General features: G+C 62.0%; 1 protein-coding gene across 1 annotated transcript; it reads right to left on the reverse strand.

The window, feature by feature from the left end:
• Nucleotides 1–1,121: 1,121 nt before the first annotated feature.
• Nucleotides 1,122–11,032, reverse strand: NAPA (NSF attachment protein alpha). Its single transcript, XM_082496787.1, has 11 exons — nucleotides 10,895–11,032; nucleotides 8,328–8,407; nucleotides 8,023–8,139; nucleotides 5,138–5,184; nucleotides 4,740–4,817; nucleotides 3,373–3,428; nucleotides 3,011–3,095; nucleotides 2,763–2,867; nucleotides 1,953–2,021; nucleotides 1,759–1,809; nucleotides 1,122–1,640 (listed from the first exon to the last, which is right to left on the reverse strand). The coding sequence occupies exons 1-11, from the start codon at nucleotides 10,990–10,992 to the stop codon at nucleotides 1,539–1,541; spliced, it is 888 nt and encodes a 295-aa protein (XP_082352913.1). The 5' UTR covers nucleotides 10,993–11,032; the 3' UTR covers nucleotides 1,122–1,538.
• Between the last annotated feature and the right edge of the window lie 3,945 nt (nucleotides 11,033–14,977).

Here is a 14,977-nt window from a genome sequence, read left to right on the forward strand (position 1 = left end):
CATAAGCCCCTCCCCCTGACCCCATAAGCCCCTCCCCGACCCTATAACCCCCGTGCCCTCTGACCCCATAACCCCTCCCCTGACCCCATAAACCCCTCCCCCTGACCCCAACCCCCCTCCCCGTGACTCCGGCCCCCCCGTAACCGCCCCCCCCCGCCCCCTGACCGGGGATGTAGGTGAACTGCAGCTCCCCGGCGACGGGCCGCAGCCGCTGCCGCAGTTGGTGGTACCGGAAGTAAATCACTTTCCCCTTCAGGGCGGCCGCCAGCAGCCCGCCGGGGCCCTCCCCGCCCGCCAGCGCCGCCAGCCCGTACACGTTGCTCTGGGAAGCCAAGCGGCTGAAGCTGTCCTCCACCAGCGGGCACCGGCCCGCCATGGCGGCACCGGGCACAGGCGGCGCGGCGGACAGCCCCGGCGGGGCGGGGGGGGCCTCAGGTCGGCCGGCGCCGCCGTGACGTCAGCGCGGCGACGCCGCGACGCCGCGTAAAGGGAGGGGGCGTGCGCTGATAGGCCGTCGAAAGGGGCGGGGCGGGGCCTCAGCGAAGGGGGCGGGGCCTCGGCGGTGAGCTAGTGGGTGTTGGCTGCACATTGGGGGCGGGGCTTGTGCGCTCGCTCCACCCCTTAGGCGGGGCCTCGGCGAAGGGGCGGGGCTGAGAGGGGGCTATAAGGCACAATAAGGCTCCTGTGTGTTGAATCCGCCCCGGAGGCGTGGCCTCAGTGGAGGGGCGTGGCCTTGTTGCTGGCTCCGCCTTGGAGGCGGGGCTTAGGGAAAGGGGCAGGGCCAAGAAGTGACCCATGGGGCACAACGGAGACCTTAGGGGCAGGACCTGTGCATTGACTCCACCTTGGGGGCGTGGCCTTTATATGGGGGCGTGGCCTAACTGTTGACTCCACCCTGTGGGCGTGACCTTGCAGGAGGAGGCGGGGCTAAGGGGAAGCCATGGGGCATAAGTGTGGGGGGGGAGGCAGTACAGGGACCCCCTCCCAGGGGAAAGGGGGGGGGTCTAGGGCGCATGCTCGTTAATTAACACAGCCCTAATGAGGGCAGGGGGGGTGGTAACCCCACAGGCAGGGTGTTTTGGGGGGAAGCTGGGCCCCATGGAGGCAGGGCCCGGCCCCTCTCCGCTCATGCAACGTTTATTATTTGCCTTTGCGTAGGACGCACTACAGCCAGCGGAGCCCCGCCAACGCATGCAACGCCTGCCTTCCTCCCCCTCCTCCTCCTCCTCCTCCTCCGGGGAGGATGGGGGGGGGGAAACGACGACAGGGGAAAACCCCCTCCAGCCCCCCCACCCGAGAAGTTGGGGGGACCCCCCGGAGGGAAGGCGGAGAGCGCAAAACGCGGGCGCTCAGGGAATATATTACACCGTTAAATATCTGCAGAGTTGGGGGGGGGACCATGTACAAGAGAAGGGAGGGAAGGGGGGAGGGGGGGGGAAAGAGAGAAGAGGCTCCGGCAAACGGGAATGTCTCCGGAGAATGGGAATGGCTCCGGCAAAGGGGAATGGGATGTCACAGGGAGAGGGAACGCGGCCGCCTTAGCGCAAGTCCTCCTCCTCGCCCTGGATGGTTTTCTTGATGCGGAGCAGCATGGTGGTGAGCCACTGGTCCAGGCGGGAGATGGAGTCGTATTCCTTCACCTGCGGGGGGAGAGGAGGAGGAAGAGGAGGAGGAAGGCGTTAGCAGGGAGGAAGCTTCGTGTTTGGGGTGAATTCCCCGCTTTTTTTTTTTCCCCCTCGCCCCCGGCCTCACACCTACCGCATCGGTGTAGGCGTCGATGTTCTGCTCCTCGTGAGCATCCAGCAATTTCTGGGAGAGAACAGGGGAGGGAGTTGCCAGTCCGCAGCGGCCCCACCGCAGGGGATGGTGGCCACCGGCCACCGGGGGGGTGGTGGTGGCATTTGTGGCCCCGGGGAGGCCGCGGAGAGGACGGAGGGATGGGTGCTGCTCACCTTGACCAGTTTGCACTCCCTGGAGTCTGTGAAGGCTGGAAACATCTCCTCGTACTTCTGCACGGCCAGCTGGAGGATGGAAGGAGGAGGATGGAAGGAGGAGGATGGAAGGAGGAGGATGGAAGGAGGAGGATGGAAGGAGGAGGATGGAAGGAGGAGGATGGAAGGAGGAGGATGGAAGGAGGAGGATGGAAGGAGGAGGATGGAAGGAGGAGGATGGAAGGAGGAGGATGGAAGGAGGAGGATGGAAGGAGGAGGATGGAAGGAGGAGGATGGAAGGAGGAGGATGGAAGGAGGAGGATGGAAGGAGGAGGATGGAAGGAGGAGGATGGAAGGAGGAGGATGGAAGGAGGAGGATGGAAGGAGGAGGATGGAAGGAGGAGGATGGAAGGAGGAGGATGGAAGGAGGAGGATGGAAGACAACAGAGAGGGAGAAGGTGTAGAGAGAAGGAGGGAGAGGATGGAGGACAGAGCGAAGGAGGAGGATGAAGGAAGATGGAGGGAGAGGGAGAAAGGGGAGGAGGGAGAGGGAGAAAGGGGAGGAGGGAGAGGGAGAAAGGGGAGGAGGGAGAGGGAGAAAGGGGAGGAGGGAGAGGGAGAAAGGGGAGGAGGGAGAGGGAGAAAGGGGAGGAGGGAGAGGGAGAAAGGGGATGCGGATGACCCCCCCGTGGAGAAGCTCGCGCGGGTGGGCCGGTTTGGGGACCTCACTCAGCGCAGCGGCCCAGCACTGCCGCTAGCCCCTGGCCAAGCCCCGGCTGCCGCAGCCCCCCCCCCCCGCCCCCGTATCCCGTCCCCGTCCCGGTCCCCCACCTTGGCGTTGAGCATGTCGATGCAGAAGTGGCAGAGGGCGGCCTTGAAGAAGTACTCCTTGGCGCTGTACTTGAGCAGGGGACTGTCCATGGCGCTGGTGCCCACCTGGAGAAGACAACCCACGGTGGGAGCTTCTTCCCGTCGTCCCCACCCCTTCCCGCCAAATTATTTGGGGAGGGGGGGTCCCCCTTTGCCGCAGGAGGAGGGGGAAAGCGGCGTCTTCCCGCTGCCGCCGAGGAGGCACCGACCTGCTCGTAGATCTCCACGGCTTTCTGGTACTGCTCCAGCTGGGCCGCGTAGGTGGCCACCTTCAGCAGACACTTGTTGGCCGAGCTGGGGAGAACGGCAGAGCTCAGGGCAGCGCTCTCCGATGGGAAAACCACGCAAACGTGTCGTCCCCCCACCCCTAACAGCGCTGCTGCCACCCCAACGCCAGGAACGGGGGTTCCCCGTGGGGAAAAGCCCAGCGGGAAGGTTCAGGAAGCAGGAAAACCACCCAAAGTGGGGTTTCGGTGAGAAAAAACAACAACAAACCACCACCACCACCACCTCGGCCACCATCTGTTCCCTGACCCTGATCCCGCGGCGGGGGAGCGCGGAGCTTTTTTACCTGTTGGATTCTTCCCCTTTGTAGTAATCCGCAGCCTGCTCGTAGTGGGCTATGGCCTAGGAGGAAAGCAAAGGCAGTCAGGGCGTAGCATAAAAAAAAAAAAAAAATATAAAATAAATATATAAAATATAGATAAAAATATAAAGATAGGGGAGCTGCCGAGCCTGCGCGCCCGCTCCGAGCCGCCCACGCAGCTTCCGCTGCCATCTGTGCCGGCCGCCGGGGCCAGCTCCCGGCCCAAGGTGGCAACCGGCCGGCGGTTCCCCGCCGAGACAAGGTCAGCGCGGCACGAGGAGCCCGGACAAGGCGGGGAGCGCCCCGGCAGCGGGGCCAGGGCAGAAATAGGCTTCTTTCCTCCTCCCCCTCCTCCCAAAACTCAAGTGATTTTCCTCTTTTCAGCCCATTTTCGGAGGGGGCGGCTCATCTCCCGGCTGCCCGCGGGCGCGTTTCACACCCCGTCTCCTGCCAACAAAGCGGGGACCCAGCGGGCGGCTAAATTTGAGGATGGAAGAAGGGGGACGGCGGCCACGGAGCAGAGGAAAGGTTTTTTTCCCCCCCCCAAACGGGAGCCAGCGAAGCCGGGCTTTTCCCCCGGAGCGCCGAGGGTTATTCCCGCGGCGTCAAGAGCATCTCGCTGGGAAAGAGCGCGGAAAAGAGCTCAAAAATCAATCCGGGAAGAGCGAATTACATCCACGCAGGATGCGGAAACTTCGTTTCCCCTTTAAAACAAACCCGGTTTATAGTCCGGGAATAAATAATAATAATAATAAAAAAAAAAAACACACAACAAAATCATGCAAAAAACACCCCGTTGAGTCAGAATCCGGAGCCGCGAGGGCAGGAACAGCATCGGTGGGGACGCCGCAGGCTCCCGGGAAGCCGGAGGAGAGCTTCACTGCCTCCGCCGCGATTCCTTCTCAGATGGCTCCAACCAAACCGTTCTCGCGCTTCCCGGCCGCCCACGCGAGCCCCGAGCTCGCTTTATTTTATAATTCTATTTTTTTTTTTAAAAAAAAAAAAAAAAAAAAAAAAGTCCCTTTCGTTCACTGCGGCGTCAAGGCCGTTCCGATGGGTTCGCGCGGGGCTGACACGCAGCAGGGAAGCGTCGCCGGTATTTTCGGGGTTTAAAGCCATCCCGGCGGGCTTTAAAAAATAAACAGCGGGCAAATAGTCGCCCACTTGAGGCCACCAAACCCCACAGCTCCGGGCTTGGGACCGCGGTGAATCCGCAAAGCCCTCCCCGGCCACGAAGCCTTTTAAAAACCGCTCCCGAATTCCCGTTTGGATCGAGGGTGGCGTTTAGGGAAGGGGGAGGACGCGCAGCCGCCCCCCCCGGCGTTCCCCTCCGGCTTTTTTTTTTTTTTTACCTTTTCGATATCCACCAGCTCCGTCTCATAGATTTCCGCTATGGATATGTGGTGCTTCGCGGCGATGGTGAACCGACCCTGGAAGCGGAAAAAGGAGGATGGAGGACGCGGGCCGGCGCTGGGATGAGCGTTCCCGGCCCAAAAGGAGCCGGAGAACCGCTCCGACCCTTCCCAGCGCTGAGGGAAAGCCTTCAGCCCCTGCCCAGCAGGCGTCTGCCTCCAGCTCTTACTGGTCCCAGCCCTGGAGATGGATGAAACCACCAAGCTGAGACCCCCAAACAGCTTCTCTGAGCTCAGAGAGGGGCACGGAGAGGAGGGTCAGAGCCTTCGGCCTCACCACCCTCCCTCCCTCCCGCAGCGGCCGTGGCCGCTCCGAGCAGAGAGTTTAAGGGCTTTACCATGTCTGTGTAGATCTCGATGGCTCTGATCAAACAGTTAATGGCCTCTGCGGAGACAAAAAAAAAAAAACAAAGGACCGATTTGGGGTGTTTTGGAGGAGCGGTGATGTTTTGTGTGTCCCGTCCCGCTCCCAGCTTTCCCCGAGGATTTCTAATTTACAAGATCAAAAGCTGCCGAAGCTCCGGGGCTTCGAGGAGGGGAATGGAGAGCACGGCAGCGGTGACAGCGACCGGACAGCAAACCAAAGGCTCTCCCTCCACCGGCACTCTCGCCCCAATTTGGGCTGCTTTTGCCGGTACCGGACCTCTCTCCGGTCACCTGCCACCGCATCCGCTTTTTGTACCTATTTGAACCCCCAATGCCACCGTGGACAGGAGTTATCCGAAGCCAAAGGGGCACACGGAGCGGTTTTGGGTTTGCACGGCAGCCTCGGAGCTTGCCAAAGGCTGAGGAGACGGTGCTGCCGCGCTTGCACCGCGCCGTGCCGCAGCCGAGGGGGGGGACGGCAACAGGGGAAGGGGACGGGACACATCTCCTGAGGTCCCCGGAGCACGCGGGCGGTGAAAAGCAGAACCCAGCGCCGCTCCTTCCACCGCCCCGCACCGCCCGGGACGCAGGAGAGAGTTATTTATTGCCCACAACACAAAAAAAAAAAAACCACATTATTTGGGGTGCAGGAGGTCGGGGCTGTGAAGGGATGAGCCTCCACAGGGACACCACAGCCCCCCGCTGTGCCCCCACAGGACACCACCGGGTGGGATTTCACTCAAATTTGCGGTCTTTCACCCCAAAAGCTCATCGCTGGGCTCCACCGCAGGATGGAGTGAGGAGGAATGCAGGGGGGGGGGGAGCTGAAGCTGCAGCGTTTCGCTGTATTTTGGGAGGAGCTGCTTTTTCCCCCCCCCCGGCTGTCTCCGAAGAGGCGTGGGAGGAACTCTGCCGCAGCAAAATGCCAAGCTCCAGGAGACGGAGCTTTTTTCTGAACTGCTCCCAACTGTCGGGCTCGCCGCGCTGCCGCCTGACTGAGGGCCGTCACCGCAGCCAGCCCCGGGGACGTGGGACGAGGGAAAAGAGGAGGGAAGAGGGGCTGGATCCCAAATCGGCGCGGCAGCCGACACGAGGGACCGCGGCCCCACAGCCCTCCGGCGCCGCTGCCCGCAGCCCTCGCGTAAAACTGCTCCGAGGACCGAATCCCTTCGCCGAGGACACGCAGGTGGTGGTCAACCACGTGGGTTTTTCCCCCCCCTCCCCGACCTCCGCAGGGTTTTGTCTCCATCCTGCCGTCTCCCGTCAAACAGTTCACCCGCCGAAGGCTCCGGGCAGCGCAGGCAGTGAATTTGGGAAGGTTTTTGCCCCCGTTGGGAAGAGGCAGCCTCAGCCTTCCCCCTCCGATTTGCCAAAAGGCAGCGGGGAGGAGGGGGGAGGGGAGTGGGCGCGTTTGGGCTCAGGCAGCCACTCGAGAGAGGAAAACACAGGTCGAGAGCAGCGCCAGGGGATAATCGGAACATAAATCTCCGGGAGATTAAGCAAATCCTCCATGAGATTAAATTTGTTTTCTCCTCAGGTTACTTCATTATCTTCTCGGGAAAAATCACCCGAAGCGATGCGGCACAGTTAACCCCGGGGGCGGCAGCGGCACCGGCGAGAGGCTTTGGCAGGAGCGGCGCAGCGGCGGCGCGGGGAAACGCGCTCCTTCCCCTCGTCGCATCCTAAACCCGAGGGCGCGCGCGCTCGTCAGCTTCCACCACCGTAAAAGATCCAGATCGTAGAGGTTTGGGTCAGAAGGGAACTCAAAGATCATCTAATCCACCCCTCTGCCACAGGCAGGGACGTCTTCTGCTAGCCCAGGTTGCCCAAAGTCCCGTCCAACCTGGCCTTGAACACCTCCAGGGGCACCCGCAGCTTCTCGGGGCAACCCGGCCCCACCACCCTCAGCGAGAAGAATTTCTCCCCGATACCTCATGGAAATCTCCCCCCTCCTGTCGAGCTCCTCACCCACCAGTCCCCCCAGGTCCTCCTCCTCAAGGATCCCAGCCTGGATTCGTGTTTGGGGGTTCCCCCCACCCACAGGGAACACCTTGTGTTCAACCTCCCTGGTTGAACTTCACGAGGTTCACACCTCTCCAGCCTGTCCCGGTCCCTCTGGGTGGCATCCTGTCCCTCCAGCTGTCACCACACACCTCCGTGGCATCGGCAAACTCGCCCTTGACGCCACTACGTCACCGACAAAGACGTTGAACCGGTCCCAGTACGGACACCTGAGGTCACTGGTCACCACAGGTCAGGCAGGAGGGAGCTTGGAAGCCCCAACTCCTGTCCCGTCCCACCGCAGCCAACGGAAAGCCCGGCGAGAAGGAGGAGAGGTTCCTCTCAGCGGGTCCGGCAACACCGGGCAGCCCTGGAGCTGCTCTCCCACGCCAGAGCAGATCCCCGCCATGGCGCCTGAATCACCGCCAAACCCCTTTTTCTTACGGTTTCAGCCCAAGCCATATGCTCCGAGTCAGGCTCGGCGGGCAGCACCGGGATTCCCGCAGAGGGAGGAAAAGGAGGAGGGAAAGGGGAGGAATAAAAAAGCCACCGACGTCATCCGGCCAGGCGCGGAGGTGAACTTTGCTTGCCGGAGCGACTGACGGCTCGGAGGGAAGCACGTCAAATCTAGCCCACGGCATCTCGTCAGGCTCCCAAAGGTGTCGGGAGGAGGAGGAGAGGGGATGACACGTGCTCTCACGTAACGGGGCAGAAACGCAGGGGAAAAACGCGCGACGTGCAGCCTCCGCCAACCAAAATCGGGGCGTTTATACGGGTCTCCCCAGCTCAGCTCAGCTCGGGAGAGGCTGAGAGCTTCCGCCGGCTCGGGAATGCCGGAGGGAAACGGAGTCCTTACCTTGCGGGTCAGCTTTCTTGAAGGCGTTGCCCGCGTCCACGAAGTTGGTGGCGGCGTCGTGCTTGCTCTGCAGCTGCAGGTGGAGCTGGGCCGCCTGGCAAAAGGCATTCCCCGCGGCTGGAAGAGGAGAGAGGGGGCTCAGGAGCATCATCTCGGAGAGACGGGGTGGAAAAACCACGTTAACCCTCCTCGAAAATGGAGTTAAACTAAAGGCAGCGGCATCCAGCCCATTTTCGGACCCAGAGGAGGCGAGAAAACTGCACCCCCGTCCCAGGGCAAAAGCTCCCGGCTGCATTCTTACGTACCGCTCCAGTTTTTGGCCATTTTGAACATGTTCGCTGCTCGGGCGTAGATGTCGCATGCTTCCTCTATCCTGGAGGAGCCCCTGGAAGCAAACAGAAAGCGGGCGTCGCATTAACCCCTGCTGGGAAGCTCAAAACCTGCGGCCCAGCAGGAAAAAAAACAAGCGCATGGCTCCTCTCCGGCTGAGAGGGTCCCCCAGGGCTCTCCCAGCTCCACGGGGCTGAGGGATCCAGCCCCTGCAGGACTCTTTTTAGGAAGCCGCAATTAAAACAGAGGCTAACGGGGAAGAGACGAGCGAGCTTGCTGCGAGCTGAAGCTGGCAGGCGGGCCGGTGGTTGGCACGGCCGGAGGAATCGCGCTTCCCCCCCAAAACCTTTCCTCGCTCTCCATCTCCCCGCAGACAGCGGGAGCTGGGCCAGCTCTTCACAGAAGGGCTTTTTAATTAATAATTAACGAGCCGAGGAATCCCTCCCGCAGCAAAGGGGCCAAGCGCCCGTCCCAAACGAGCCCACGCTGCTCGCGGCGAGGGAGCACCGGCTCTCGGCTTCCCTCTGCCACTGGGGACACAGCTGGAGCGCCCTCCCAGCCCCCAAAAAAAACCCTCATGGCCCCCAAAAAAAACCTCCTGGCCCCCAAAAAAGCAGCCTGAGGGGAGCGGGGAGGGAGCCAGCGACGATCCCTTTTAAAAGGCAGAGGCTGCGGCACACGAGCACCACCTCGCAGCTCACCGGTGAGCGTGTTTCTCTGCTGACTCAGCCCATTCCGCCCAGAAATCCCGGCCGGTGACTCAAGGGAGCTTATTACAGTTGCGTTTGTGGGTTTTTAAGGGTTTGTTATGTTTGGGTTTTTTTTTTTTTTTTAAGCACAAGTTTTGTTCGCCTTTCCTCTGCCCCACTGGCAACCTGAAGTTAGAGACGGGGCAGCAGGAGAACCCCAACCGCCATTCAAAATTGCTGTTAAACACCTAAAACCCCCGAGTTTCCCGCCCGACGTTAATTTGGAGCAGAGAAATCGCGTTAAGGAAGGGGAAGAGCTGAGGGCAAGGCGGTGACACGAAGGGCAGCAGCAATCACGGCTCTCCGGTCACCCCCACGCACAAAACCTGCCCCCAGCGTCTCCTTCCCAACCGCAGCCTGAGGAAAAACAAACCTCCCCCCTTATCACGCTCGCCCTCTTTCACCAGATCGCCCGGTTCGAGCCAAATTTTGTAGTGGCAAGGGCCTCTTTTTGGTGTTTTGATTCTCCCCCGGCACCGCGCTTGCGCAAAGCCGGAGTTAAAAGCCAGGTCTTTGCACCGAGGGGGTAAATCGAAGTCGTGTCCCCCCCTCCAAGTTCGTCCCTCGCAGGTACGACGCGGGGTGAGGGGGAGGAGGCCCCCCGAGGAGCCGGATTGCAAACTTAAAACAAAAAAAACACCCAAACCAAACCCATTTGAACTGGTTTTAAGCCCAAAGGGAAAGGGGGGGACGAGTTCAGGCCGCACTGAGCGGCAATAAGAGGCTTTTAAAAGCCTTCCCCCTCCCCCTCGCCCCATAATGTGCCCCAAACAGCCTCTGCCACCCCCCTGTACCCCCTCAGTGCCCACCGCTCACCCCCAAAGCCAAAAACCCTTATCCCAAAGCCCCACAGAAGCTCTTAGAACTCCTTCTCTGCCCTACAGCACCCACTCTTCACCCTCAAAGCCCTCCAGAGCCAAAAACCTTCATCCCAAAGCCCCACAGAAGCTCTTAAAACCCCTTTGCCTCTCAGTGCCTATTCTTCACCCCAAAGCCCCCCCAGGGGACAGCACCTTCATCACAAATCCCCCAAATCTCATAACATCCCTTCTCTGCCCCCCCAGCACCCCCTCAGTGCCTAATACTCACCCCAAAGCTCCCCCACAGCCAAACCTTCATCCCAAAGACCCCCAGAACCTACTTACACCCCTTCCATGCCCCCTCCCATCCCACAACTCCCCCGGGACGTTCACCTCAGAAGCTCCTCACACCCCTTCTCTGAGCCCCCAGCACCCACCCCTCACCCCCAAACCCCCACTCCCCCCAGGGCCAAAACCCTTCATCCCAAAGCCCCACAGAAGCTCTTAGAACTCCTTCTCTGCCCTACAGCACCCACTCTTCACCCTCAAAGCCCTCCAGAGCCAAAAACCTTCATCCCAAAGCCCCACAGAAGCTTCTAAACCCCCTTTGCTTCTCAGTACCTATTCTTCACCCCAAAGCCCCCCCAGGGGACAGCACCTTCATCATAAATCCCCCAAATCTCATAACATCCCTTCTCTGCCCCCCCAGCACCCCCTCAGTGCCTAATACTCACCCCAGAACCAAAAACCTTCATCCCAAAGACCCCCAGAACCTCCTTACACCCCTTCCCTGCTCCCATCCCACCCCCCCCACCCCACAACCCCCCCAAGACCCAGGACGTTCACCTCAGAAGCTCCTCACACCCCTTCCCTGCCTCCCCAGCACCCCCCCCCCTCCCCCCCAGGCCTAGCTCCTTCCTCCCCAAGCCCCCCCCCGCCGCTGTCAGGCGCCCGGGGAAGGTCCCAGCCGCGGGCCGAGCGGGCCGCGCTCACCCGAAGAGGCCGGCGAAGAAGGACTGGGAGCCGCGGACCTTCTTGTCGGCCTCGGCCAGGAGCTGCAGCGCCTCCTTCTCCTTCCCGGCCTGGTCCATGGCGGCCGCCCGACGCCGCGGCGCTCCGTCTTCCCCTGACGCCGACCTGCGCCCCCCTCACGTGACGCCGGCGCGGCTTCTCATTGGCTGGAGGGGTGGGGGTGTGGGAGGAGGAGCCCACGTGAGGCGGGCGGAGGAGCGGAGCGCCGCCGCGGTGGGGCGCAGCGCCCCCTGGCGGCCGGGAGGAGCGGGGGCGCGGCCACCCGCAGCAGCCCCAAAACGAGCCCTTTTCGGGCCTTTTTTGTTTGTTTGTTTCCAGGCGGTTTTGACGCGCTCCGGTGACGTGGGGGCGACGCGCGGGGCTGCGAGCCGCGGGCTGGAGCTCCCCGAGCCGAAACAGCCCGGACGGGGGAGAAGCGCTGGCGTGGGAGGGGATCAGAACGACGCTGGTGACTCCTCCTTCATGATCTAATTAGCGCTAAGCCTAATTAGCCCTCCCGCCGCTCACGAGCACCTCCATCCCCAGCAGGAACTTTTGAGAGGAGCCGTAGATTAATTACTTCCCGGTGAAAGGGTCACTCCGGCTCCCGCGTCCCCCTCCGGCTCCCGCGTCCCCCTCCACTGACGAAGGCGTGAGTATTTAACGAGCCGCCGCTCGTTAACCATCTCCTCATTTCCCCCGTCCAAGCTCCGGTGGGGATGTGCCAGATGTAACACCGGCAGCAGTCAGGAGCCGGAGAGGCCGAACGCCCGTGGGTAGAGGCGGAAAACATTTTCGGGGCGAAATCCCCTGAAAACGGCCCGAAAGGTGACATCAGCGGCGCGGTGACCTCCGTGGGGGGACGGAGATGAGGGTCTCCCACCAAAAGCTGTCCCATCAGTTGCCCCGACGCCCCCGGGCTGGCCGGCACAGCCGTGGGCCGGCACGGTGAGACCCCGGTGGCCATCGGGGGAGGCCGGCGCAGGGTGGCGCCGAGGGGACACCGTGGCTGCACCGGGTCACCGTCACCGGAAGAGTCTTCACCGGGTTCACCATCGCTGGGTCATCTTCATGGGTTCACCATCACCAGGTTGACCTTCACCAGGTTCACCATCAGCAGGTTGACCAGTGCTGGTTCACCGTCACCAGGTCACCCTCACCGGTTCACCGTCACCGGGTTCATCTTCACCAGGTCATCTTCATTAGTTCACCGTCACCAGTTCTTCACTGGGTTCACCATCGCTGGGTCACCTTCACTGGGTTTATCTTGACCAGTTCACCATCGCCGGGTCATCTTCGCCACTTCACTGTCACTGGGTCACCGTCACCGGGATTGTTTTTACCAGTTCACTGTTGTGGGTTCACCACCACCAGGTCATCTTTGCCAAGTTCACCACCACCGGGGCATCTCTGCCACCAGGTTCACCTTCACCAGATCCACCTTTGCCGGTTCATCTTCACCAGGTCATCTTCATCAGGTCACTGTCACTGGGCTCACCATCACCATTTAATCTTCACCGACTTCACCTTTGCCGGGTCATCTTCACTGGGTTCATCTTCACCAGTTCACCTTTGCCGGGTTCACCGTCACCAGGTTCACCGTCACCAGGTCATCAGGTCACCAGGTTCACCATTGCCAGGTTCACCTTCACTGGGTCATCTTCACCGGGTTCACCGTCACCGGTTCACCATCTCGGTGGTGCCTCGGAGGGCTCCTGGGTGAGCTCCGGGCCCGGCAGCACCGCTGCGGCACATCCCCGACGCCGGTGAGAGGAGGTAAGGCACGGCGCAGAACCCGTGGTTTCCCTGCGCGCGCGGCACAGCGGCGGCGCTCGCGGTGCCTGGAGGGAGGTTGCCCTCCTTACACCCGGTTTACGACGTGGCCCGGTTTGCTTTGGCATCCCCTTTGCCGAAACGGGGAGCCGGAAGGGAATTGTTGTGGTGATCCCCGTTTCCCCGTCTCCGCAGCGGCGCGCGGGCGGCCATGGCCGACGGACACCCCCATGGAGCCCCTCAGCTCCTGCAGAAACGCCTCAAGCCGGAGGACAACGGCGGAGAGGCGCAGCCGAAGGAGGAGGCGACGGAGGAGCCGTCTCTCCCTCTCCTCCCGCCGACGGTACAAGGTAGGCGCGCCGTTTTGACCATTTCCCCCCCAAAAAACACCCTCATTAAAAGCAGCGTGCGAAGGCGGCGCTCGGCAGCTCGGACGAAGCTCCGAAGGGAGGTGAAAAACGAAAAATTCGAGGCCACAACGTGTTGCGTTTGTCTCCGCAGAGGAAATCCCGATGGTCTTCACCACCTACAGCGTGGCGGCCGCCAACCTGGGACCGGCGTCGCGGAGGAAGCGGGAGAAAGGAGGCGGTGGCGGCGGCGGCGGCAGCGGTCAGGACGGCACCAGCCCGGCGCTCTACGTCGACCGCCGCAAGTCCAAAGTGTGGAACTATTACACCAAGCTGGGGGACGCCTACGTGGAGTGCAACATCTGCAAGAAGCAGCTCTCCTTCCACAACAGCACCACCACCATGCGGGAGCACCTGGTGAGGAAGCACGGCATCCGCGACACCTTGCTCTCCCAACTCAAGGACGACCAGGTTTCCGAATCCGACTACGCCGCGCCGGAAAACGCCGTCAAACGCTGCCGGCAGATGACACCGGAGAGCGGCCTCTACCACGCCGCGTCCTGCTCGGAACCCAGGAGCGAGGTGATCCTGGAGTTGGTGCTGGAGATGATCTTCCGCGACCTGCACCCTCTCTCCATGGTGAAGGACAAAGGGTTCGGGCTCCTCCTGGGGTACCTGGAGCCGAATTTCACCCTCCCGACGCCGGTCCAGCTCTCCGGCATGCTGTGGCACCGGTACAACGTGGTCAAGCAGCACCTGGAGCGGTACCTGCGGACGGCGCAGGCCATCGTGCTCTGCGTGGAGTTCTGGGTGTCCCAGCTCAGCCAGACCTACCTGAGCATCACGGCCAACTTCATCGACGGGGAGTGGCGGCGAGCGCGGTGCGGCATGGAGACGCGGCGAGCCGAAGCGGAGGACGATTTAGGGGAGAAGCTCTACGCCGCCCTCGCCGAATTCGGCTTGGCCGGCAAATCCGTCTTCTGCGTGATGCACGACAGCCCGCAGAGCGCGGCGGCCACCGCGCCGCAGCTGAAGGCGGCGTACGGTTGGAGCAGCCTGTGCTGCGCCGCTCGCACCCTTCACCTCTGCATCAAAGCCGGGCTGGAAGTCCAACAGGTAGAAGAAGCCCTCAGCATCGCCCGGGGCATCGTCAGGTACTTCCAGCAGGACGCCAAAGCCACCTGCTCCTTAAACAGCAAACTGGAAGCCATCAATAAGACCAAGCTGAAGCTGGTGATGGACGTGGGGTCGCGCTGGATAACCACCATCGAGATGTGCGAGACCCTCTTAGACCTCAAGTGGGCCATCATGTCGGTGCTGGAGGAACACCCCAAAGGCGCGGCGGCTGTGCAGAACTTGGCCGACCACCAGTGGAAGCTGCTGCAGGACCTGCTCCCCGTCATGAGGACCATCAAGATCGCCACCTCCTTCCTGCGCGAGGAGCAGAACGCCTCCGTGTCTTCCCTCATGCCTTGCGTCCACGGCATCGTGGCTGCCATCGGCCAGCAGGCGGAAGAGGCCGGCGCCGTCATCAAGACGGTCGTGGGCAACATCAGGTCGGAGCTGAGGCAGCGCTGGGGGTTGGCGGAGGACGAGAAAGTGCTCGAAAGCCCGGCGGTTATCGCCTCGTTTTTGGACCCGCGCTTCAAGGAGATGCGGTTTCTCAGCCCCAGCCTGAGGAGCGAGCTGCACCAGCGGGTGAAAACCATGCTGTCGCAGGCGTGCAACCACCAGTCCCCGTCCGGCACCCAGTTTGGGGTGCCAAACTCGGATCCCAAAGCCGTGGGCGGAGACGCCGGCGGCCAGCTGCCGGCTCACAAGGACCACTGCTCCGGCGCCCCGTCCCAGAGCATCTACGACATCCTTTTGGGGAAGGACCCGACGGAGAGCATGCCCGAGATCCACCAGCAACTGGAAAACTACATCGTGGAGCCCCTCTGCAAGC

The sequence above is a fragment of the Vanellus vanellus genome, assembly GCF_965231255.1.
Source record: "Vanellus vanellus genome assembly, chromosome: 31".
Lineage (NCBI taxonomy): Eukaryota > Metazoa > Chordata > Aves > Charadriiformes > Charadriidae > Vanellus > Vanellus vanellus.

What these genes read in the sequence shown, in the direction of transcription:
- NAPA (XM_082496787.1), bottom strand. Translation starts at nt 10,992, where the DNA reads ATGGACCAGGCCGGGAAGGAGAAGGAGGCGCTGCAGCTCCTGGCCGAG. An exon ending in TCGAGATCTACACAGACATG is followed by an intron (nt 4,818 to 5,137) that starts GTAAAGCCCTTA and finishes TTCCGCTTCCAG; the next exon opens with GGTCGGTTCACCATCGCCGC. An exon ending in TCGACATGCTCAACGCCAAG is followed by an intron (nt 2,022 to 2,762) that starts GTGGGGGACCGG and finishes TCCATCCTCCAG; the next exon opens with CTGGCCGTGCAGAAGTACGA.